The 24,177-nt window shown below is 44.4% G+C and overlaps 1 protein-coding gene across 1 annotated transcript; it reads right to left on the reverse strand.

The window, feature by feature from the left end:
• Positions 1-8,564: 8,564 nt before the first annotated feature.
• TNFRSF11B (TNF receptor superfamily member 11b) lies at positions 8,565-23,137 on the reverse strand. The gene is made up of 5 exons (XM_082235792.1): positions 23,081-23,137; positions 18,683-19,052; positions 12,968-13,165; positions 10,980-11,204; positions 8,565-10,757 (listed from the first exon to the last, which is right to left on the reverse strand). The coding sequence occupies exons 1-5, from the start codon at positions 23,108-23,110 to the stop codon at positions 10,369-10,371; spliced, it is 1,212 nt and encodes a 403-aa protein (XP_082091918.1). The 5' UTR covers positions 23,111-23,137; the 3' UTR covers positions 8,565-10,368.
• Positions 23,138-24,177: the final 1,040 nt, after the last annotated feature.

A 24,177-nucleotide genomic window follows, 5' to 3' on the forward strand; every position in this document is an offset into this window, starting at 1 on the left:
ACCCTGGTCTTTCCCAGGTCCTGGTCTGCCGCTCTACTTAGTCGGCATAGAATCTTAGGGTGCACCCCCAAGCTTGTGATTTCATTATGCAGAGAAAAAGACTACTCTCAAGTGATCCCCAAATATCTCTTTGTTAATGGCTCTCACTGTCAAGTGTATCTTTGCATGCCTAAAGAGTACAAGTCACTGGTTGCCATGGAAACTACCAGCTGGAGGATCTTCCAGAACATGGGCTAAATAGGGCACCCACACAACTGGAGGTGATGATATTGATGAGTCTAAGAAAACAAGAGTGTGAAAGCCAATCTCATCTTGGATTGGGAAGATATGCACAGGCTTGGCTTGTTTTCTGTGCTGATCCCAAAGCTATGGCTTTCCTCTTACACCCCACCCCTAATGCAGTTGGGGTGGAGGGAGAGTAAGAGTTCTTGGAGTGCTCATGCTGTGAAACTTCCAACTTTTGCTCAGCTTGTGTGTGTATATATATATATATATGTGTGTGTGTGTGTGTGTGTGTGTGTGTGTAAATAAAATTATATAATAGAAACACCACAGTCTCCGATGACTTTCATACCAAGGAAACCAGCCTGTGTTATGTGCTTAGACCCTTGAAATATCATGTGGAGATTGTGGTGCATGTAACACCACGAAGGCAGAAAGCGGCAATGGCAATTAATTTAATTTCTGGCTGGATAATCAGGGGTAGAATACTGAATTTCCCCAGGTGCAAACAATTACTCTTCAAGCATCCAGAAAAGGGGACCCCACAACCAAAATGCAACCTTGGAAGAGAGACATGGTGAGGTGCTTAGCCAGTGCACAAAAAATGCACATTGATTGCCCCCTAAAGTCTAAGGCTTCAAGACTGCAGAATGTTTGGGAGATGGGCTTGTAAGATCCAACATGCTTCATTGCCATGTTTATGTCTCTTTTGTTCAAGTGAAATTCGGAAGGGAAAGCAGTCCAAACCTTTATGCTCAATTGTATGCTAAGGAGTAAATAAAGCATTTTCTGGGAACAGGGATATGTCTGGTAACGCTATATTTAGGGAGCATTTAAAGAAACAGAAAATAAACAGGGCCATCATTCTGCATATGTCCAATAAACACAGCTTGGTTTTGATACCTGGGGCTATATTGACTCCAGAGCATCAGAGAACATAGCATTGATTCCAACTATGCCAAGCCCCCTCCCCCTGAAAAGTGTGTAAGGCTTAAAAATAATGGATCTATCTAGCTATATATGTGTCACCTTACCTATATTTAGGAGTTCCTAGCGCGTGAGGACTAGACACTGCTGTGATAATAGTCGTAGTGGGTGTGCAGCAGGAAATCCATTTTTCCCCCATGGACGGAAGACTGGTCCCCACAGATGCTAAAAATGCAGGATAACTAACAAAGGAGGAAAATGCCCTTCTGAACTCCACCTGAACTTTGGTGTGTCTGCTTCATAAAAAGCAAACCTTAAAAATAATCTTGATGAATTATCTGTGCAGCCTTTTGAGACAACTGAAGAAAGGCAGGGGCGATGTGTCTGGTCGACCTGAATTCTTTTCTGGCACAAGAAACATTGTGAAGGTTGTATCCAGGTGAGCAGGCATATCACCTGGCACACTACCTTTTGAGATTGTCTCTTCCACTGTTGAACACCTCATACCACCAGGAAGTTCATCCGGATGTTTAGTCTAAAACCCTTTTCTGGTCATTTGAACCTACTGGTTCAGGTCCTATCTTCTGAAGCAACAAAAAACAAAGTTACTTCATTATCTGTGCCAGCCTTTTCAGCCACGGGTCCCCAGATGTTGTTGGACTACAACTCCCATCATCCTTGACCACTGGTCCTGCTCGCTACAGATGATGGGAGATGTAGTCCAACATCTGAGTACACAAGGTTGAGAAAGGCTGATCTTTGTGATGGTCCTTCAGATACTTGAAGAAAGCTGTCTTACTGCCTCTTTGTAGTCTATTGTCCAGGCGAAACATACCCAACCTATTTACCTCACCCCACTTTGTGGATAACCTTGTGGATACCATCAGTTGATATCCTTCTTAACCCTTTGAGGCAATCAGTCATGTATCCTTCTTGCTGGTCTGCCTTGGTTGGGGTTTGGAGGTACATGCTGTGGTGGTTTCACCTTTACATGGTCAACCAATTTCAATTTCGGTGCTGGGGGGCTACTACTGTGGTGTGGGTCTTGCAGGGTTTTATTTACCACTCATGCATTTTAACATCTACATTACATGGATGAGATAATTTGGAGGTTTGGCATGAGGTGTCATCCATAGGCAGACGGCACCCAACTCAATTTTTCACCCATTTTTAAAAAATCCAATTCGTGTGAGATGGTGATGGTGCTAAACTAGTGCCTGGGTGTGATAATAGACTGGGTGAGGGCTACTTGAAAGAATCTCAGGTTGGTAGATGAGGAAAGACCTTCTTCACCACCACCCTCTGGCCTTGGGTAGCTATTGCCCATCAGTATAATCTAAAATGGACCATATTCTAACAGCATAAGGTCGATCCACATGCAAGACTCATGGCTTTTTATAAGCACCACCATTTTTGTCCATGATGGTGCCGGTGCTTTGCTCCCTACCATCTCTCTACTATGTATCACTGGATTGCTCAGTTGGTTAGAACCTGCTGCTGATAACACCAAGGTTGCAGGTTCGATCCCCACATGGGGACAGCTGCATATTGCAGGAAGTTGGGCTAGAATGAACCTCAGGCTCCCTTCCAACTCTACAATTCTATTATTTATTTTTATTTATTTATTAAATTTGAATACCACCCTTCACCTGTAGATCTCTGGGAGGTTCACAACGTAAACATACAAGATAAAAGCACAAAACACAAAACACAAAATAAAAACAATCACAAATCGAAACAACAACCCCCAACCCCCTCCCACCTTCTTTCATGGTCTTCAATGAAAGCCAGCAGGTGAATAGGAATAGAGCAAGATAGCTTTGCCATATTATTCTGAGACAGGACAAAAAGCGAGGTTGTCACGTGGAAGTGCCACACTTTGTCATTCATTATTATTTCACACCTGAGGCAGTATTTGCCCCCCCCCAAACACTGATGTGTCTTGGGACAGTCATATGAGGTTGTCTTAGATTGAACAAAATAAAAAAAATTCCTTCCAGTAGCACCTCAGAGACCAACTAAGTTTCTTATTGGTATGAGCTTTCGTGTGCACGCACACTTCTTCATATACCTATGCATACGAAAGCTTATACCAATAACAAACTCAGTTGGTCTCTAAGGTGCTACTGGAAGAATTTTTTAAATTTTGTTTCAACTACTATGGCAGATCAACACGGTTACCTACCTGTAATTAGATCGAACAAGTTACTGGTTCATTCAGTACTCTATCAGGGGCATGCAACCTGAGGCCTGGGAACTGACTGTGGCCCTCCAGGCATTTCTATGTGGCCCTCAGAAATCTCCACAGGCCACATCCCTCACTGGTCCTGTCTCCCACCCTCCTCAAGTGTTTTCACCAGTGACCTTGAACTTGATAATGCTTCTCACTTCTCTGGATGCAGGATCGATGTGGGAGCATGTGTCTAGTTGAAATGTACACAAGTGGCCAAAATTGTGGAAACCTTTCCGAAAAAGTGTATTTCCGAGGTTTGATGGCTCATAACACCACTTTTTTTTTGGAGTAATACTATAAAAATATATATATCAATGGAAAGATAATTTAGTGAAGAATGTAATGCAATAACTTTTATGAGGGGTTATTTATTACAACAGCAGTCATAAAGAAGAAACACGAAACACATATAAAAATGAACGCCTTCCCATGGAGTGAACCAAGTTTTTTAGTTCTGTAGCTGTAACAATGTGAAACCAAGATTGAATTATTGCCTCTATTAACTGGGTTTAGTTGCTGGTTTGTTTCTTTCTATTGATATATAAGTTTATGGTACAATGGTACCTCAGGTTAAGAACTTAATTCGTTCTGGAGGTCCGTTCTTAACCTGAAACTTTTCTTAACCTGAGGTACCACTTTAGTTAATGGGGCCTCCTGCTGCCGCCGCACGATTTCTGTTCTCATCCTGAAGCAAAGTTTTTAACCAGAGGTATTATTTCTGGGTTAGCAGAGTCTGTAACCTGAAGCGTCTGTAACCTGAGGTACCACTGTATTACTAAAAAAAAAAAGTGGTGTTATGAGCCATCAAACCTCGGAAATACTTTTTCCAAAAGGTTTCCACAATTTTGGCCACTAGTGTACACTTCTTGTTGGGCCTTGACTCGGGCCCCATCCACCACCAGCCTGCGGCCCTCAGATGGTTCCCTGGAATGGAATGTGGCCCTTAGCATAAAAAGCGTCTTCTGCCCCTGCCTCACGTTGTCTTTTCAGAGAAGCAGTAGCTCTCCAGGGTCTGAAGGAGACTTTTTTTTAAAAAAAGTATTGCTTCCTGAGATACTTTTAGTCAGAATGATTGAACATTGGGGCCACCCTGAGGGCACTTCGCATAAACGACTTCTCCCTTTGTTTCTGAGGACACTGTCAGGTTTATTCCATTGCCTGAGGTGCTCGTAGCAGCCTGTTTGTGGCCATTTCTCACCCCAGGCCCACGAGACTCTTCACGACAACCCAATCGAAAGAAAAGATGAAAATCGTGGAGTCCCTTTCCCCCCAATCCAACACTTATTCTCTCTCCCCCTCAACAACTCTTCTCTCACATCGCCAGTAAATGTCACTTCTCACTAAAGACATCCATTCTTCTGCTAGACAGTCTTTTAAAAACTCCCTGCAGATTAGACAGTGCTGTTTGGGGAGAAAGCAAGTCTAATGTCTTGTGACAATGAATCAATATGGATTTGATTAAAACTTTCAGAAAGGCATCTCGAAGCATCTGCACTGCGTGATGCATTCAGGGTTAAGCCGATGGCTTTTTATATCCCTCCGTCCTGCTCTCTCCCCGGGAGATGGCAGGAATGGATTCGACGCCGTCTCGGAAAACTCCAAGATCAGCACTTTAAGAAAGAATTGCACCATGCGCAGAGCAGTAATTCAGAACGTCCCGAGAGAAACATTGTACCAGGTAAGTGGGTGTAGGTTTGCAGAATAAACCTATAAATAAGTATAAATAAGTTAGGGTTTAGGGCCATTACCTATGGTTTTCCCAGTAGTGATGCATGGAAGTGAGAGCTGGACCATAAAGAAGGCTGATCGCCAAAGAATTGCTGCTTTTGAATTATGGTGCTGGAGGAGACTCTTGAGAGTCCCATGGACTGCAAGAAGATCAAACCTATCCATTCTTAAGGAAATCCGCCCGGAGTGCTCACTGGAAGGACAGATCCGGAAGCTGAGACTCCAATACTTTGGCCACCTTGAGAGAAGAGAAGACTCCCTGGAAAAGACCCTGATGTTGGGAAAGATGGAGGGCACAAGGAGAAGGGGATGACAGAGGATGAGACGGTTGGACAGTGTTCTCAAAGCTACCAGCATGAGTTTGACCAAACTGCGGGAGGCAGTGGAAGACAGGAGTGCCTGGCGTGCTCTGGTCCACGGGGTCACAAAGAGTCGGACATGACTAAACAACAAGAAAGGGCCATTACCTGATAGGGAACCAATATGTATTAGGGGCATTATATAGGTAGTGTCATCTGCTTCCTTTTTTGCATTTATAATTGAATTTATCAAATTCACACTTTCTGAAACAAGAACCAAAACACAGCTATCTTTTGAAAATTCTGCTTATCTGAATCGTGTGATGTAGTTCTCCGATCCGAGTTTACAAAAACGCATATATTAGGGGAAGGTGTGCGTGAAAATGAACGTATTTGTGAAAAGAACATAAAAATGCACTATGGTTGGGGAAATTGCTTGCAAAAATGTGTACATTAGCAAAAAGTGTATATACAATGGGCTTGATGGAACAATGGTTTAATTCTGTGCAGGGCATATTCACATGTTCATAACTGTTGCAGTAAAGAGGGTCAGAAGTTGCAGAACCACAGATATCTCTGAGTGAGGAACTGGTGGAAGTGAAACAGTGTGTAATTTAAGGGTTAAATCTGTTATCATTATGTCAGCTAGGCAGGGTATACACGGAGGTGTCACTTATCAAGCAGAGTTGTGTGATCTCTACTGAGAAAGCACATATGCTAATTGGCTGTGTAGTTCTGAGGGAGTTCCCCCCTGTATACTTGGTTGAATATCTCGCTGCTCTGTACAAGGCCAGAAGTCAGCAAGACAAAACCTCCCACTCTGTTTCTCCTCAAATTATAGACTCTTTACTATCCAGTTTCCTTAATAAAATATTAACAGGGGGTCTTCTTTCTCTGAAATATGCTTGCATTATTTACGTGACTGTGCTGGCAGAGATTTGCTCCAACGAAGTTTGAGGACAGACTGCAACTTTTTAAAACTTCTGCCCACCGTCTCCACCTCCTTTGCCGGAAGAGAGGCATTCCTCCTCTGTTCCGCCTCTTACCTGATGTGCTTGCTGAGCCAGTGGCCTGGTGAGCTATTGAGGAAGGACTTTGGTTCCTCAGTCTTAAGGAAAGATGGCTGTTAGGGTACAGGTTTGGGTATGGGAGGTTCTTCTGAGCTGAAGTCTTGCGACCACATAACACTGATCTTGAAAGACCTACATTGGCTCCCAGTGCCTTTCTGAGCAGAATTCAAAGTGTTGGTGCTGACCTTTAAAGCCCTAAACAGCCTTGGTCCAGTATACCTGAAGGAGTGTCTCCACCCTCAGCTCTGAGGGCCTTCTGGTGATTCCCTCACTGCGAGAAGCGAAGTTACAGGGAACCAGGCACAGGGTCTTCTCGGTAGTGGCCCCCGCCCTGTAGAATGCCCTCCCACCAGATGTCAAGGAGATAACTTTCTGACGTTTAGAAGACATCTGAAGGCAGCCCTGTTTAGGGAAGTTTCTAATGACTGATGTTTTAATGTACTTTTAATCTTTTGTTGGAAGCCACCCAGAATTGCTGGGGAGACCCAGCCAGATGGGTGGGATATAAATAATAAATTATTATTATTGACATTAACTTAGTTGTGGTTCCTGAATTGCAGGGGGTTGGACTAGATGACCCTTGCAACTCTCCACTTCTGTGTGAACGGCCCAAAAGACCACACAAGTCATATTATTGTGGGGAAAAATGGTTTTATAAATTCATCTTCTAAAACAATACTTCATATATAGCTTGTTTATGATATATTTCCACCATATAACATTTTTTTTAAAAAAATGAGCTGAATTAGGAAATTACATCCACGAGACCTCACAACCTATACAGACGAACCTAAGAAACAATCTTTAAAAATCCACAGAATAAGAATGAAGGGTGGGTTCAATATGAAACACCACATATGTGCAGCTTATAAATACACCTCCTCATTCCCTTTAGCTTGAAAATAGACAGTGTACAATCCATTCCTTTCTCTCTCTCTCTCTATCTCTCTCTCTCCTTTGAGGATGGAAACAGATGAAAAGCTTCCTGACACTGCAATTCAGTCAGCATTAAAAGTTGGCCAACGACAATCTATGCAACAATTGTTGCTGGGCCAGCCAATGTAATACCATCCAGTTGTTTTGAACTACAACTCCCATCACCCCCTGAAACATGCCCAATGATCAGGGATGATGGGAACTGCAGTCCACAACAGCAGGAGGTCACCCCTGCCTTACTATGTCCCTGCTCAGTTGACCTCCCCATTGCTCTACACCTGGTACCAGGGCCGTCTTACCCATAGGCACTAGGGGTGCGAGGCACCCGGGTGCCGGGCTCTCAGGGGTGCCAGGCCGAGAGGCTGGGGCCCGAGAGTTGAGTCTGGGGAAGAGACGGCCCGTCAGTTGGAGGGCCGCGATGGGCTCTTCTGTTGCTGTGAGTTCAGAGGTGACCAATCCAGCGAGACGCTGAGGTGGCCAGCTGGCTCCGCTTTCCTACACGCCTGGGAATGGGCAACTGGGGGGAGGGCTGCCAGGCGGATCTTTGCACCCCAGTGCCGCATATGCTTAAGACAGCCCTGCCCTGGTACACAGGGGCACTATTTTCAATTTCGTTAAAAAGAACCAAGTATTTTACTCAGGGAGAGGGTAAGGTTTGCAGCATGGTTCAGAGGCTGACTTTTGTCAATATTCATTGTCATTATTAACCCCCCAAACCCCACAAATAAACCCCAAACACACAACTTTTAAAAGGTCCATTTTAAGAATTTTTGGGGCCCGGGGCAGATTCATATCCACCATGTGTGAGCACTCACACCTAGGAGAAGGGGGGAAATCCTTTGGATGGCAATATTTCTTACCTAGGAAATAGGCCCTGCTGAATCAGACCAATGGCCCATCAAGTCCAGGATCCTGCTCTCACAGCGGCCACCCAAATGCTTGAGGGAAATCCACAAGCAGCATAGGAGCACAAGGTTATGCACCCTTCCTGTGGTTTCCAGCAACTGGCATTCGGAAGCATTATTAATTGAGTTTAGGGGAAAGATGTTTGGTGTGTGTGTGGATGTGTTAGAGCAGCCTTTCTCAACCTGTGGGTCCCCAGTTGTTGTTGAACTACAACTCCCATCACCCCTAGCTATCAAGGCCAGAGCTCAGGGATGATGGGAGTTGTAGTCCAACAACATCTGGGGACCCACAGGTTGAGAACTGCTGCATTAGAGGTTGGGAAGGGAGGGTTTTTTGGGGGCAGGGAGGCTAATGTGGAGCTGCCACTTGAAGAGGGAGCTGAAAAGCTCTTGTGCGTGAGTCAAGCAGCGCCTCACACTGCTTCGGATCCTGCTCTGTAACAGAGATAGGGGTGTTCCTGAGAAATAATCTGAAACTCTAGCTCTCTGGGGGGAAAAGGCACAAGACTGCAAATTGGGGTGGGTACATTGGCGCCGCAAACACAGGCCTCTGCATCTTGCTTTTGTGTGTTGAGTGTGAAGGCCTGAAGGAGAACTGGGTTCGAATCTTGCACAACCCTAGTACCCAGTGGTGGGGAGGACCCTTCTAAGCATGTTCAACAGGACATACTTAAGAGTTCCTATCGGGGGTTCATGCTCATCACGCAAAGGCCAGGAGTGAAGGGGATGTTGGCATGGGCATGAACATTGGCCCTGCATCACCTACAACGGGGATCAACCTGAAGATGCTGTAGACCACAGCTCCCATCATCCCTGATGCTGTGCTTGATGGGGTGATGGGAACGTACTGTATTTTTCGCTCCATAAGACACACTTTTTCCTTCCTAAAAGGTAAAGGGAAATGTCTGTGTGTCTTATGGAGCAAATGCATGGTCCCTGCAGCCGAATTGCCCAGGGGCGAAAAGCAGATCATGCTTTTTTTTTTTTTTGAAAGCAAAAAACTGCTCCAGCTAACGAAAAGACACTAAGGCAAACAAGAGGGAAGGGAGTGTTGAAAGGAAGCAGCTGATCGGCAAGTGATCGGGGAGGGTGATAAGGGACGCTAGAGATAAAGGAGGCTGCCTGGGAGGGAGGAGGTAAAAGCCCATGGATCCTCAGGATTTTTGCATTGGGTCACCCCAAATTCACCATCAGATCACATAGCACGTCCATGGCTACAGCCTGCACCAAAAAAATCACGCACCCACTGTTGTGTGGGGCAACAATGGCACAAAAACACGGATCAATGTGGATTCTCAGGATTTTTGCATTGGGCTACCCCAAACTCACTGTCAAATCACATGTCTGTGGCCACAGCATGAACCACAAAAATCATACATCTACTGTTTCATTCAGAATATTTTTTTTCTTGTTTTCCTCCTCTAACAACTAGGTGCGTCTTATGGTCAGGTGCGTCTTATGGAGCGGAAAATACGGCAGTTCAAAGCATTTGCAGTGCACCAGTCTGGCTAGACTTGCCCTGCTCAGTTGGTGCCCTCAAACACTCTTTTGAGCATCTGAGTAAGAACTATGTTGGGGGAGCGAGCAGAAGAGCAGCTGCCCCCAGGAAATGACACCCTTGTTCTCCACCCCACCCCACAGATTCACCATATGGGATGCTGCAGTGCTGACCTCTCAGCAAGCGGGTCATCTGTTTCTACCCTTAATCTCAAACTGCGGCCATTCAAGTTAATAAATATGTACAACATTCTGGAGTTCAGTGAATATAAATAGCAAATATTTGTTCTGGTATTTCTCTGCACATCTGTTTGATTTCACTGGAAATCTTGGACGTCCTAAGATTCCAGATCAGGAGCTTAATGTAACAACAACAAAAATATTATTATTAATATTTTAAAATGATCTAGGATAGCTCTGAGCTATCCCAGTCGGAAGTATAAATATAAATAAGCATAATATAGAAAAACATTCCCCCTCCCAATCCACATACAAAAATGTAATCGTTATTGCTAGCAGCAAGTGGAGTATGAAATATTGGATAGCTAAAACTATGCGCGCCTCACTTTCACCAAATGGATCTGGTTTCCGAGCATTTCTAAGAAAAGCTTCTGGTATAATTTGTACATCGAGAGACTGTGGAGGAACTTGACCACCTTCCGGAGGCCTTGGATCGTCGTCTTGGGGAAATGGTATGTTTTCAAATGCTTCAGCGCATACGTCAAGCCCTTGATAGTGTCTTGGTCTCTATTTTTTACTCTCCACAAGCTGAGAAGCTTGAGAATCGGCTCGGAAGATTTGCACAGCCTCAGAATGCGGTCGACTTCTTCCTTCCCCACTTTCTTCCCTGGCAAATTTTCCATCAGGATGCTGAGCTGCTCAAAGGTGATGTTGAGGTGGCCAATGTGTTTTGAGACACTGTTTTCGCAGTGGTCAATGCCTGCAAAAGACAAATAGAGAAGCTGGTTTGTTTCGTGGACTAACAGGGTCGTAGAGTTGGAAGGGAGCCCAACCCTCTGCAATACAGGGATCTCAGCCAAAGCATGCATGACAGATGGCCATCCAACCTCTGCTTTAAAACCTCCAAGGAAGAAGAGTTCATAAATAAATGTGAGCTTGCTCAGTGTATGCATACACCGCTCTGCTTGTGTACTGGTCTTACCTTGCTTAATGTTCTTGACCGCAATGTGACCATTGTTCTGCTCCTTCCATAATTTCAGTAACTGAAAGGTCTGTTCCTGAGGACTGTGCCTTTGTTTGAGCCTTTCTGTAGTTTCTGTGTTGACCTTTATACCTGGCAGACTATCCCTTAGCATGTTCAGCCAGTTGGGTGTGAGTTTTGTTGGAACGGCAAACCTGAAGAATGCTTCCTCACATAAGGTCACATCTAAAGAAAAAGAAGAAGAAGAAGCGTGTTGATCTTTCAAAGTCTGCCTGGTCTGGATCAGCCATCCAAATATTGCACTTGTGCCCTTTCGAAAAGTATAAAAAATCCCCAGTATTGCTCTACCAAGGCTACAGTCCTCTGCATGCTTACTTGGATGTTAGCCCTACTGAACACAATGAGACTTCCTTCCTGGGTAAATAAGCCTGGATTCTGTGAAACTGCACTGTGTTATTTATTCATTAAATTTATATGATACCTTTTCCTCTAAGAACCTCAAGGTGGCGTAAATGGTTCCCTCTTTCCTCATTTAACCCCCACAACAACCCTGTGAGGTAGCCTCGGGTGAGAGATGGTCCATAGCTGTCAACTTTTCCCTTTCCTTGTGAGGAATCCTATTCAGAATAAGGGAATTTCCCTTAAAAAAAGGGAAATGTTGACAGCTATCATGGTGACTGGCCCAAGGGCACCCAGTGAGCTCCATGGCATGGGGAGATTTGAACCCTGGTCTCTCCCTGGTCCTGCTCCAACACTCTCATTAGTCTGCATAGCATCTTGGGGGTGCACCCCCAAGCTTGTGGCTTCATTCTGTAGAAAAAGACTGCTCAAGCGGCCCCAAACTTCCTCTTTGTTAAGTTAATGGCTCTCATGGTTAGGTGTATCTTTGCATGACTAAAGAGTACAAGTGACTGGTTGCTATGGAAACTACCAGCTGGAGCTACAGTGGTGCCTCGCAAGACGAAATTAATTCATTCCACGAGGTTTTTCGTCTAGCGAATTTTTCGTCTTGCGAAGCACGGTGTCGGAAAAGTTTTGGAAAAGCTTCAAAAATCACCAAAAGCCTCAAAAAAGGCTACCACGCCACGTTCTATGAGTTGCTCCTCGAAGTCAAGTCGCAACTGTATTAACGGTGTTAAGAAAAAGGAAACAAACTTGCAAAAAACGCAAGACGTTTTCGTCTTGCGAAGCAAGCCCATAGGGAAATTCGTCTTGCGAAGCAGCTCAAAAACCGCAAAACCCTTTTGTCTAGCGAGTTATTCGTCTTGCGAGGCATTCGTCTTGCGGGGAACCACTGTACTTTCCAGAGCTGGAGTCAAGCAATGCCTAGGGGGCCCAAAGGTTCCCTACCATAAGCTAATGAAGTGCTTTCAGAAGTGTCACTCTGGATGAGGAACAGAGCTGCTACACTAGCTTCACAGCCGGTGGATTGCTGTTGTTTACCAGAAAGGATGAGCGAGGCGAAAAGAGGATTAGACGAATTCATGGAGGAGAGGGCTTTTGATGGCTACTAGGCACGATGGCTGTGATCTGCCTCAGCAGTTGGAAGCAGCCATGCTTCTGAATATCAGTTGCTGGTATTCACCATAAGTAGGGGAGTCCTCTTTTGCTCAGGCCTTGCTTGAGGGTTTCCTACAGGCACTGGGCTGGCCACTGTTGGAACAGGATGTTGGACTAGATGGGCTGTTGGCTGGATCCAGCAGGCTCGTCTTATGTTCTTATGGTGGTGGGAAGGTTGGCGCAGTGCAAACACACTGGCAGAATCAATCCAGTGTTCCTGCCAGCGTGTTTGCACCATTCCAACTTCAGATCTTCTGCATTTGCCCGGGTTAAGCAATGGTGACCCACCTGCTGGGAAGTTCTGCCCCACCCAGCAAGCTACATGGAGAACAACTTCTATTTCACATCAGTCAGCTGAAAACTATTTGTTGCTTTGAAGCACAAAACTTAACTAGTAGAAATACAACAACTGGTAAACTGGCACATACCGATTCCACACTTCTGATCTGATCTGTCGCTTTTTTCTCCCTGGCAAACATTGTCACGCGTGGCATCTCCCTTGCGCACCATTTTGAGACCCAGCGCGCTGCAGTTGGTGTGCTTTTGACAAGCTTCCTTGGATGACGTTTCATTGGAGAAATAGCCTTCTGGGCATCTCTCGCAAACCGTGTCGCTTTCAGGGGTACCTTGGGACAAAAGAAAGAGACAATAAATACGCTTGGCAATCACTTTGTATACAGCACTTCAGGGGCTTCTTATATATATGGCGAAAGGCAGCATGAAAGACTGAGCAGAAAAGCAATCAGATAAGTGCCTGATTTGTGTGTTCCCAAAGATTCTCTTTCAAAGGGGGAAGCTCATTTCCCAGGACAGCTTTGCCAATTAATGTTTTAAATCTCATCTGCTTTGTTTTTGTAAGTGGCACATTCAGAAGTCTTACACGGGACAGTGCATGCGCCAAGGCACTGAGCCACTTTCAAACGTAGGTGAAAGACCGCATTATTTATCAAACTGTAGAGCTGGAAGGGATTTTTAGGGTCATCTAGGCTAACCCCATGCAATGCAAGAATCATAGCTAAAGAATCCTGGACAGACAGCCGTTCAACCTCTGTTTGAAAACCTCCAATGACAGACAGTCCATCTTCCAAGGGAGAACAGCTCTTATTGCCAAAACGTACTTCCTAAAGCTCCCTACATATTTAAAACTAGCCCATTAGGCAGCTTTTAAATGGGGAATATTCAGATATGGAATCTGGACAAGCAAAAGGCTCACATGGAACTTGGTTGGCGCAACAGGACACCACATGCTGTGGGCAGGCACCCACCTTAGTTAAATGAACATGGGACTGGTGGGGAGCAGCAAAAAATAAACCTCAGAAATCCAACTCTGATATTCCAGAGCTGGTCCAAAGTCAACTCCACTCAGACAGTTGGATATAGTTGCTTGGCTACTGGGGTTGATTCCAATGGACCAGCCCAGCATATACCTGCCCTGAAGCCCCACCACATCAACACACGATGAGCTGCCATTTTATATTTCCCACAGTGACCCAGAGCAGGGGCAGCCCAAGACATTTCAGCACCTGAGGCAGCCCCTCTCCAGTGAAGATTAGGCGAGTGAAGGCCTGAGTCAGGAGCAAGGGTAGGAGGTGGACTGCCAAGGAGGAGGCAGTGTCAGGGCTGGCCCAAGCGTGAGGTGAGGTGAGCGCCTTGGGTGGTAGGATCCACAGGACCAGAAGATCCAGCCTGCAAGGAATGCAGTGGCAGCAACAGCTACGGTGCACTCCCTGGAGTCCAGATCTTCTGCCCCTGCCAGGGAGGGCACCAAGGTATGGGTGGTATTTTTGCCCAAGGTCTTCTCAAACCTGGATCAGAGCTGGCATTACCCATAGATGATGGCATTTCTTTTCGCAAACTTTGAAGAAATTCTTTCACCAGAGCACTGAAACCAGTGCATTGGATAACTCAATGAAATGCCTTCTTTCCCTTAAAATCTGGCTTGTCACGCTCACGTTCGATGTGGCATGCCAGCCATGTGTTATAACCTGCTGGGTGGCTTAATAAACCCAGCCTGTGCAGGCAATCTGGATTTAACTCAAATGAAGGGTTTATCAAACACCTGATGGTCTGTGGTTCGTGGCTGCAAATTGGACAGGGCTGATTTAAGCCCCTTCTGAGCGGCTTCCCATTCCGACATAAATGGCGATAGAATTAAAACAGGTGTTGCATTTTTCAAATCAAGCTGGCATTTTCTGCCTTTCCTATGTAAATGAAAGCTCTTGCTTGCACTTAGTTGATATAGATTTGAGCTAGAGTATGAAAATTAGAGTTCTGTAGGTAAATTATGCTGCTGGATACACTTAAATGAGTTTCCAAAGATTTTAAAGGTAAGGAATAGCTCAGGAATGTGACACAGTGAAGAATATGCATCGATTCTCCTCTTTGGGCCTGGCTGGATTATTGTATGTGCCCTAAAACTACGATGCTAATATTTAATAAAAAATAATTTTAAAGAATGCATATTTGATTAAACTGCTGTTGTAAAGCAATCAACACAGAAGGTGTTATGTACGGGTGAAAATATTTTTAGGATCCTGGAGAGCAAGAAATTTGGGGTTCTGTCCTTTACTAAAAGATCTACAATGATGAATTAAATGTGCAGTTAGGGAACAAATGCTGTCATGGTTATTAAGATGCATAGCTTCTCATAGAAAAGCAAGAATTGTGATCCATCCATATTCAAGGCAACAGAAACTCTAGGAGTATATCACCCTGATTGCCAGTAAATTTCTAGCCTTCAATTCTAGTGTTCACTTTTAAGCTCATAAAGAGCATGGGTTGAGTGGTCCCTGTGTGAGTTACCCTCTGTTCTATATTTCTTTGTCAACGGTTATGTGCAGGAGCTAGCAGCAGGGCCTTTTCAGAACTGGCCCCACTTCTGTGGAATTTCTATGTCAGGGTAGTTCACAGCATTAGTCTGAATGCAGTCAATGGGTTGCATTCAATCTTCCAGGAATGGATCTAATACTTGCATACTCCTTCCTTCCTATGCTCCTTCCTTCCACTCTTCAACTGAATGGCTTAACACATTAATTCCTGGTTTGATCAAACCATAGTTTCCTGTTACATCCAGGCTGGCAGATTATGGTTTCAGCAAGGCCTTTGAACTAGAATTGCTTACTAGAACAAAACCAGTTTGTAATCCTGGAATGGAGGGACTGCTTCAATAACAGCCTGAAGTTTTTTGCACAGCAGCAAACAATGGATTGATCAAACCACACATGAGGGGGAGGGGAGATCAGATGTACACGGGTCTCTTTCCCAGTCCCCAAAAATGAATGAATGTATTTTGGAAGAATGCATTACATGAGCTCATGTAAATATTTTTATATTTCCTGTTTGGCATGCTGAAAGCATTTAATCCAATGTCTAAAATGTAGCTGTAGTTTAAAGTACAATTTATGAGGATTTTCACACCTCCGGGCATTCTGGAAGCCACTTTATATGCAGCTAGCTAATATTTTTGCAGTAAAAGAAATATATTAAAAACCTACACTATGCATCTGGAGTTGAAATGAATTAGGAGACTGGTTTTCACTCCTCCTTAGCTTCACAAAATGATGAAACTAGTATGTGCCGGGCCATTTTCAAGCAGATCCATAAAGTTTCTGCATATATTTTTGTTGTCGTTTCTAGACAAGGATTCCTTTAGCGTTTATTTTCTAGATAGTGCTCTTTGGTGGCAGTATTAATTTCCATCAATAAAGAACATGCAACCTCTTTTATCTGTCTCCCCCCCACTCCTGAGAATTACTGGCTGTGCATATATATATATATATATATATATATATATATATATATATATGCATGCTTTTCTAGGAGTATCTATTTGTGACATTGGTAATTAATTACTGCCACACATTTGCGATGACTTTTGCTATTACACTAATATTGTTATAATTACTCTCTGGGTGCTATATCAGTCCGCACTTCTGCTGTTTGTCAAGGCGCACAGAGGCTTGAAGCAGCACTCTTCCCCCATGAAAAATGTTATTAGTTATAACCCATAAATACTGCATCCCAGATAATGTCCCTGTGAATGAGGTCGATCCATCATGTTTCTCATTAGAAGGCAATTTGCTGGTGCCATTAAATTACCCATTACAGTAAGAGCAGAACATTTTGCTACTGTGAGCAACATCACTTTTGGCAGCAGTCCAGCGAGATGTTTAGGAGGACAACGGCTGTTTTTCACAGGCGCTGCAATAAATTTGCGATCCATGCGTTGCCTCTGGGCGTACTCAAAAGTTGAAAGCTATGCAAGGGGCTCTGTGTGAGAGCTACACAACTGTGTGTGTGTGTGTGTGTTGGTTTTGTAGTTGTACCCAGCAGCAAAACCAGGATGCTTTGGAAAATTTTGACTAGGCTGCCATGCACAGCTGTTGGGATACATTTGCCTTGCAATCCATGCAGACACTTTCATAACTGTGAACCAGAGATGGGGAACCTGAGGCACCTCTGGTTTGCAGCTCCCATCACCCTGACCATCAGCTGGGGCTAATGCAAAGTTCAAGTCCAATAACATCTGGAAGGCCACAGGTTCGCTATGTCTGATGTAAGCCAGCCTTGTAATAATAATAATAATAATAATAATAATAATAATAATAATAATAATAATAAAGTCCACTAAAGTTAACAAACTACTAACCCCCAACCCTCCTGCTGTCATTCCAAAAGGCTGTAAAGGAGCGCAAGCCAAGATGCCTTACTCTTTGCACCGTTGAGTCAGCACGACTCCATGCACCAGTGTCCTCTTAGGGCAAGGAAGGAAAAGAAGAAGAAGATGCCGATTTGCATGGAATCTGTATAGGCTGATTCATATGCACAGCTGCAAATTTAGAATTGGTAACTGCAATTTAAATAGCAAGACAAGGCAACTTGGTGTTAGGGTTCTTGCCGTTTGCAACAGGATTTGAACGGGACAGAGGACTCCTTTAAAGAGGAGGCTGTTCTCTGAAAAGCAAGACATACACAGCCCTCATATACATCTACTTGACTGCTTTGATCTGGGGAACGGGCGCTGTTTATTTGTTCTGCATTTGTATGAAACTGACCCATTCATGTTGCATGCAGCACATGAACACTGGAACTCCCTGCCTATTGACACCTTTGCTTTGCAGTTCCTGCTAAAGACGGTTTTGTTCAGGCAAGCCTATCCAGGCATGCGGAAAGCCTGCATGCATTTTAATCTGTTTTTATCTTAACTGTTAGTTTTAATTCTATTTTGAGTTTGTTAAATACTTGTTTGCAATTTGTCCTTTTCTTCTTTTCTCTTTTTTGGTAAGCAGCTTATAGGTTCTATTTGCAATCAAACGGTACATGCATCTTGTCTAATAAATAAAACCATACAGTTGTTGCCCCAGGCTTGGACCCTTAAACTGAGCAAGTTGTCTGTGAGCGAAAGTGTTAAACAGACTCCCCTCCCTTGTTTCAGCCTCTCTGTATCCCGACCCTGCTGTCTGTCTCAGATTGCATTCATTTTCCTCTGGCACTCTGGATCCTTGTTGACATGCTCCGGATCCTGACCACCAGCCAGATCATACCACACTGACACTGAATCCAATGCACCTCAACAGGAGGTTAGCACAGCTAAAGGTGCCCCTTTGTTTGAACCTCACAACAACCCTGTAGATCAGGTTGAGAGACTGGGACTAGCCTAAGGTCACCCAGTGAGTTTCATGGCCAAGCAGGGATTTTAATCCAGCTCTCCCTGTTCCAACACAGGCTTTCACTAGCTGATCCCCCTTATATATAACACTAGTGATCTGTGGTGCACTGAAGGTCCTGGGGGGGGGGGAACCACATGCAAGAACCCACTGTTTCCCAGTACAGTGGTACCTTAAGTTAAGAACTTAATTCGTTCTGGAGGTCTGTTCTTAACCTGAAACTGTTCTTAACCTGAGGTACCACTATAGCTAATGGGGCTTCCCGCTGCCGCCGCACGATTTCTGTTCTCATCCTGAAGCAAAGTTCTTAACCTGAGGTACTGTTTCTGGGTTAGCGGAGTCTGTAACTTGAAGCGTAAATAACCCGAGGTACCACTGTATACCAAAGGGTGTGTGTGTAATCTGATTTCCTGGAGAAGTTTCTTCCTCGCCCCAGGCGAACAGGCACGAGGCCATCTCTGGGAAACAGACACATACCTTTCTCAGCAACACCATATCCCGGCGGACATGCTGTGTGCTTCAAGCAGAATTCCAGTTCGAGGTACCGCCCTTCGATGCATTCGCAAACACGGTTCTGGGTGCTGCTGCATTCGACTTTCTCGTATTGCAGCTCCTTGCACACCACGTTGCAGTACTGGCACTCATCGTTGTTGTTCCATTCGTCTGCGTAGAACTGACTTGGGCAAGGGGCACACTCGGTCTTTGATGAAGCCGTGCAATGCTTCTCGACGTAGGTTCCGGGGGGACACTGGTCACACAATATCTGACGGGAGGTTTCCGAGTCGTAATGGAGGTACTTTGGGGGAAAGTCCTCCTGGACAGTCCATTTCACAGATATGTCCAACAACTAGCAGAAGAGACACAACACAGTGTTTTAGGTTACGTGGCTGGCAACACACTGGTGGTATCGCTGCTGCTATTTACATTTCTCAGAGGCATTGCCCTTAAAGCCGGTGCCAAACAGGTGTCAAGAGACAGGGGGACACCACTAAAAAGGCTCTGCCCCTTGTTGCCACCCTCCAAACACCTCTTGGAGAGGGAACTTGGAGAGGGTCCCCTTGTTTTGAGGGCATATGTAGGGCAACTTTGAATGATGCAGTTTTATTTGTGTGTGTTTGTGTGTGCCATCTGGAAATCAGCCAAACAGTGAAGGACGTGCAACAAGGCAGAGATTCATGAGGGACAGGAAGTGGGCATCTTAGAAATGCTCATATACAGTACAGAATCCTTCACATAACCTTCATCTTCCTTTCTTAACATTAATGATTAAATAATTTTCTGCCATAGCAACTCATATAACTTATAGCACTGTTACATGGCCTGTAGTACCCTTAACAAACATTATGATGTTGTTGCAAAGTTCTGGTTAAAAAACCTACAGTTTTCATGTTTTCAAAAATATCCCACGATCAATAGGGGGTTTATTGTCCCCTGCCCTGAGAAAAGGATTTTGAAAGGGAAATGACATTATATTGATTTCCTTTTCTATTGGATCTTTCACACCGTTCTCCAAACGGAAGTCAAATGACATTTGAGCTCCACCCACTCGTGTGAAATAAATGTGGATTTGGATGACAATTGCAAAGACAGCCAAAGCTTCTACAGGCATCTTTCCCTTCAATCACAGCCTTGTGAAAGTAAAGAAACTAGTTTTTCAGCATACAAAAACATTATTATATGTCTTGGCTTTGGGGTTTCACGCAGACCGCAGAAGAATGTTTGGATTTACTGAAAGAAACAAATAAAGCAGCCTCTGTTTTGCATCACAAACACATCCTGGTGTCTTCTTTGCCTTTGAAAAGGACTGTCAAAGTCTGGATGGGATCCAAAGTCAAATCCCTAAACTGTGCTATTCATTGATTCAGGTAGGTAGCCGTGTTGGTCTGACGCAGTTGAAATATATTAAAAAATAAAAAATAGTCCAGTGGCACCTTAGAGACCAACTAAGTTTGTTCTTGGTATAAGCTTTCGTGTGCAAGAAGTGTGCATGCACACGAAACCTTATACCAAGAACAATCTTAGTTGGACTCTAAGGTTTTCCCAGTAGTGATGTATGGAAGTGAGAGCTGGACCATAAAGAAGGCTGATTGCAGAAGAATTGATACTTTTGACTTATGGTGCTGGAGGAGACTCTTGAGAGTCCCATGGACTGCAAGAAGATCAAATCTATCCATTCTGAAGGAAATCAGCCCTGAGTGCTCACTGGAAGGACAGATCCTGAAGCTGAGGCTCCAATACTTTGGCCACCTCATGAGAAGAGAAGACTCCCTGGAAAAGATGTTGGGAAAAATTGAGGGCACAAGAAGAAGGGGACGACAGAGGACGAGATGGTTGGACAGTGTTCTTGAAGCTACCAGCATGAGTTTGACCAAACTGCGGGAGGCAGTGGAAGACAGGAGTGCCTGGCATGCTCTGGTCCATGGGGTCATGAAGAGTCGGACACGACTAAAGGACTAAACAACAACAAGGTGCCACTGGACATTTTTTTTAAAAAAAATATTTCATCTTGCTATTCACTGCTCTACATAATACAAGTGCAAATGGGGCCCAAGATCCATTGGGCCACCAATGTTTTTCCAGCAGCGGGTGACTAGTGAGATCTCAGAAGCAGGACATACAGGGCGATAGTCCTTGCCCCTGTTTGTTTGTATCCAGGATCTAGTTTTCTGATATCTGTGGCTTCTAAACCTGGATCTATTTTTCACCTGGGTTTTTGCCTTCCCCTTTCCATGCCAGCATGTTACAGAAAACCTGTGAGGGGACAGAAGCCCACCCAAAACCAGTGACCCACTGGCTCCTTGCTGGAAAATGACATTTCCCGCTTCTCTGAGGGTTTATGTCTTTCCTGGGGGTTTTATGCCATTTCCCCACCACCTTTTCCCTATGCAAGTCAATGGAGAGAGGTATTTATCTGAGGGAGAAAATGCTGTGTACTTGAAAACCTGTTGTGGGGAATCTAATCTCCACTAAAGACCCTTGGGGTAACATGTTTCTTGTTGGGAGATGGATACTGTCCTCACTTTTTCTAAGAAACCATGCTCTTTTTTTCCACACACTTTCCGAATGTACCCACCCCAAAACAGTTCTCTTTGAAGAGGAGCCACTGCAGCTGTCAATCTGAAATCTGTCAGGAGTCATCCCCTCAGTCAGAAGAGAGGTCCCTGTGAAAGGGATGCACCCACACACACAATTTATATTGTTTGATCTGCTAACAAGAATTGCCAGTATTTAGAGATGGCTTTAAATCCTAACACCATTCTAATAATGAATTCAGTTTATGCAAACAACTGGGAAGTTGATTTCTGTTCTTCTTTTCATATTGAGTATACTGTTGTTGTTTTTAATGGGGCACAGTCAACTGAGAAGTGGGGCTTATACAGGGGAACATACCCAGTGGGCTGAGTCCCATTTTTAAGAAGCAGAAAATCCCTTTGTCCTAAGTGTTTCTATATGATTGGCAATAATAACTCACTGAATACATGATCTACCGAATGCTCACATGAAGCAAAGCTGACAGATAACAGGAAGCATTCACAGTTATCTGATCAGCTGTAGCTCCACGTTGCACAACTTCTAGGTAACATCCAACATCACTTGGGTTGATTAGTCACCAGGCAAACTATTCTCAGCTATGAGATCACTTTTAAAATATATTTGTAGGGTTGTTATCAGTGCTAATCACACTCAGAGAAGACCCTTGATGTTGATGGACACAATTCACTTAGGTCTATTGATTTCAATTGGTTTACTCAGATTATAACCTACTTGACCACTGCCCATAGATTTTGGATTCTTAGCTTTCCCAGAGTGGGGCATAAATAAATGTCTCCCTAATGTACATCTGAGAGAGGGTAGAGTGGAGAAAAGGGTAAAGGAGATTGCAAAAATAACAGACATTCCAACTGATTGATTTTGGGGCACACCTGGCAGTGTCGATGTTCAGTGGATCTCCTTATGAATGAAGGAGCTGTCCCATTCTCTTTAACATACATCTCCACACATGCAATGGGAGCCAGTAAGAGACATTTGCCCAGTTGAAGAGAAGAAGAGATTGCATTTGCTATCCAGCTTTATCACTACCCTAAGGAGTCTCAAAGCGGCTAACATTCTCCTTTCCCTTCTTCCCCCACAACAAACACTCTGTGAGGTGAGTGGGGCTGAGAGACTTCAGAGAAGTGTGACTAGCCCAAGGTCACCCAGCAGCTGCATGTGGAGGTTCACCAGATTACGAGTCTACTACTCTTAACCACTACACCACACTGGTTGGGCACAGAAGATCCACAAACTGTGACCATTAGCATCAGGAGAACTGGTGGCAGAGCAGAAATTGCAGTGCTCCAGAGATCTTTCTCCATATGATCATTTTATGGGAAGATTCCAGGGATTGTACCTTAAACCTTTTGCTCTGTCTGTCACCAGTACCTGTTCCACATCCAGCTACCGCCCTCAGACCATCAGAGCACCACGACAGATAATCCAGTGCTCTCTATGTGAGCCCCATATATCCATACATTTGTGCAATATATAAAATTAAACATGGTATCTGACAAACCAGTCCAGTCTCACAGATTTGCTCCTATTCTATCCAGCCCTCCTCTCCACAGACTGTCCTGACAATATTAAACAGATTCATAACATCTGCAGTGGCCTAAGGCTCTCATAGGAGGGGCAGAACTAGGAGATTTAGAAGGCACCTAGGAAGCCAGGAATGTCTCATCCCTTGTTAAAACATTGCAGCCCACTACGATTTGAAAGCTAGCACGCTTACTGAAAGACCTGAAGAGGAAAAGTCAGCCAGCGGAGAACAGAGAATGATATCAACGCTCTGATCGTGTCAGTTCCAAAGCAATCGTCAGTCTCTGGGCAAGGACTTACCACAAGTGTGCAGCACAGGAACTTGTTCATTGTGGTTGCTTTCAAACCCTCAGGGATCTGGGAAAGCAATCAGGCAGTTAGGGAGCGCTCTGGTCTCGTAGCAGCTTGCGAACACTGGCCCAGCACATTAAAAGCTCGTTTATATATATATCTGCAGCCCCATGCAACAGGAAACCCCGGCACAGCTTTGAATACTCATTCCCTCCCCACGAGCAATTTCTTTTTGATTTTTTTTTAAAAAAGGAACCTGTCGATGATTTCATGCAACTCCTTTCAGCGGTATTTAACCACAAGCTGGAAAAAAAAAGGAGGGAGTGTCAGGATCCAGGCACAGCGATGGGTTAACTAATTACTGTCTGGCAGTCACCGCCTCTGCTGTGTTACTGCCCACCCCTTTTCTGGGCAAAGAGGGGGTGTCCAAAACAGACTCACCTCCAGGACAACAAGGGGCGAGTTATTCACAGCCCGGCTGTTCTAGAAACGAAAGTATAAAAATATCCTGCTGCAACCAGCTCATGCTTAAGGTGTCTTCCCTTTTGGGTAGTAAAGTTTTGGGTTTTTTTTGCTTCCGATGCCCTGAACTAGAGCTGAAACGAGCAATCCTTCTCACTTTGTGATACATGGTTTTACACTTTATCTCCTGATCCAGTTGACAATGCTATGAAGGTCCATATTTTTATTGATGCATTCAAGACTTTTTTCCCAATTATGTTTGACCCTGCCATAAACCCTGTAAGGTGGCCCATTCTTAGTCCCACAGTACGGATGGGGAAAGAGGGTTAAGACAGCTATAGCAGGTTTTCTTTGGAATTAAGTACAGTAGTACCTCAGGTTAAGTACTTAATTTCATTCCGGAGGTCTGTTCTTAACCTGAAACTGTTCTTAACCTGAAGCACCACTTTAGCTAATGGGGCCTCCTGCTGCCGCTGTGCCGCCAGAGCACGATTTCTGTTCTTATCCTGAAGCAAAGTTCTTAACCTGAAGCACTATTTCTGGGTTAGCGGAGTGTGTAACCTGAAGCGTATGTAACCTGAAGTGTATGTAACCCGAGGTACCACTGTATTTTTGTTTGGCGCATGTATCTTGTTTCTTTGAAA

This window comes from Podarcis vaucheri, assembly GCF_965113315.1.
Source record: "Podarcis vaucheri genome assembly, chromosome: 8".
Lineage (NCBI taxonomy): Eukaryota > Metazoa > Chordata > Lepidosauria > Squamata > Lacertidae > Podarcis > Podarcis vaucheri.

What these genes read in the sequence shown, in the direction of transcription:
- TNFRSF11B (XM_082235792.1), bottom strand. Translation starts at nt 23,110, where the DNA reads ATGAACAAGTTCCTGTGCTGCACACTTGTG. An exon ending in TCCTGTGCTGCACACTTGTG is followed by an intron (nt 19,053 to 23,080) that starts GTAAGTCCTTGC and finishes CTCTTCTGCTAG; the next exon opens with TTGTTGGACATATCTGTGAA. An exon ending in ATATGGTGTTGCTGAGAAAG is followed by an intron (nt 13,166 to 18,682) that starts GTATGTGTCTGT and finishes TTTTGTCCCAAG; the next exon opens with GTACCCCTGAAAGCGACACG.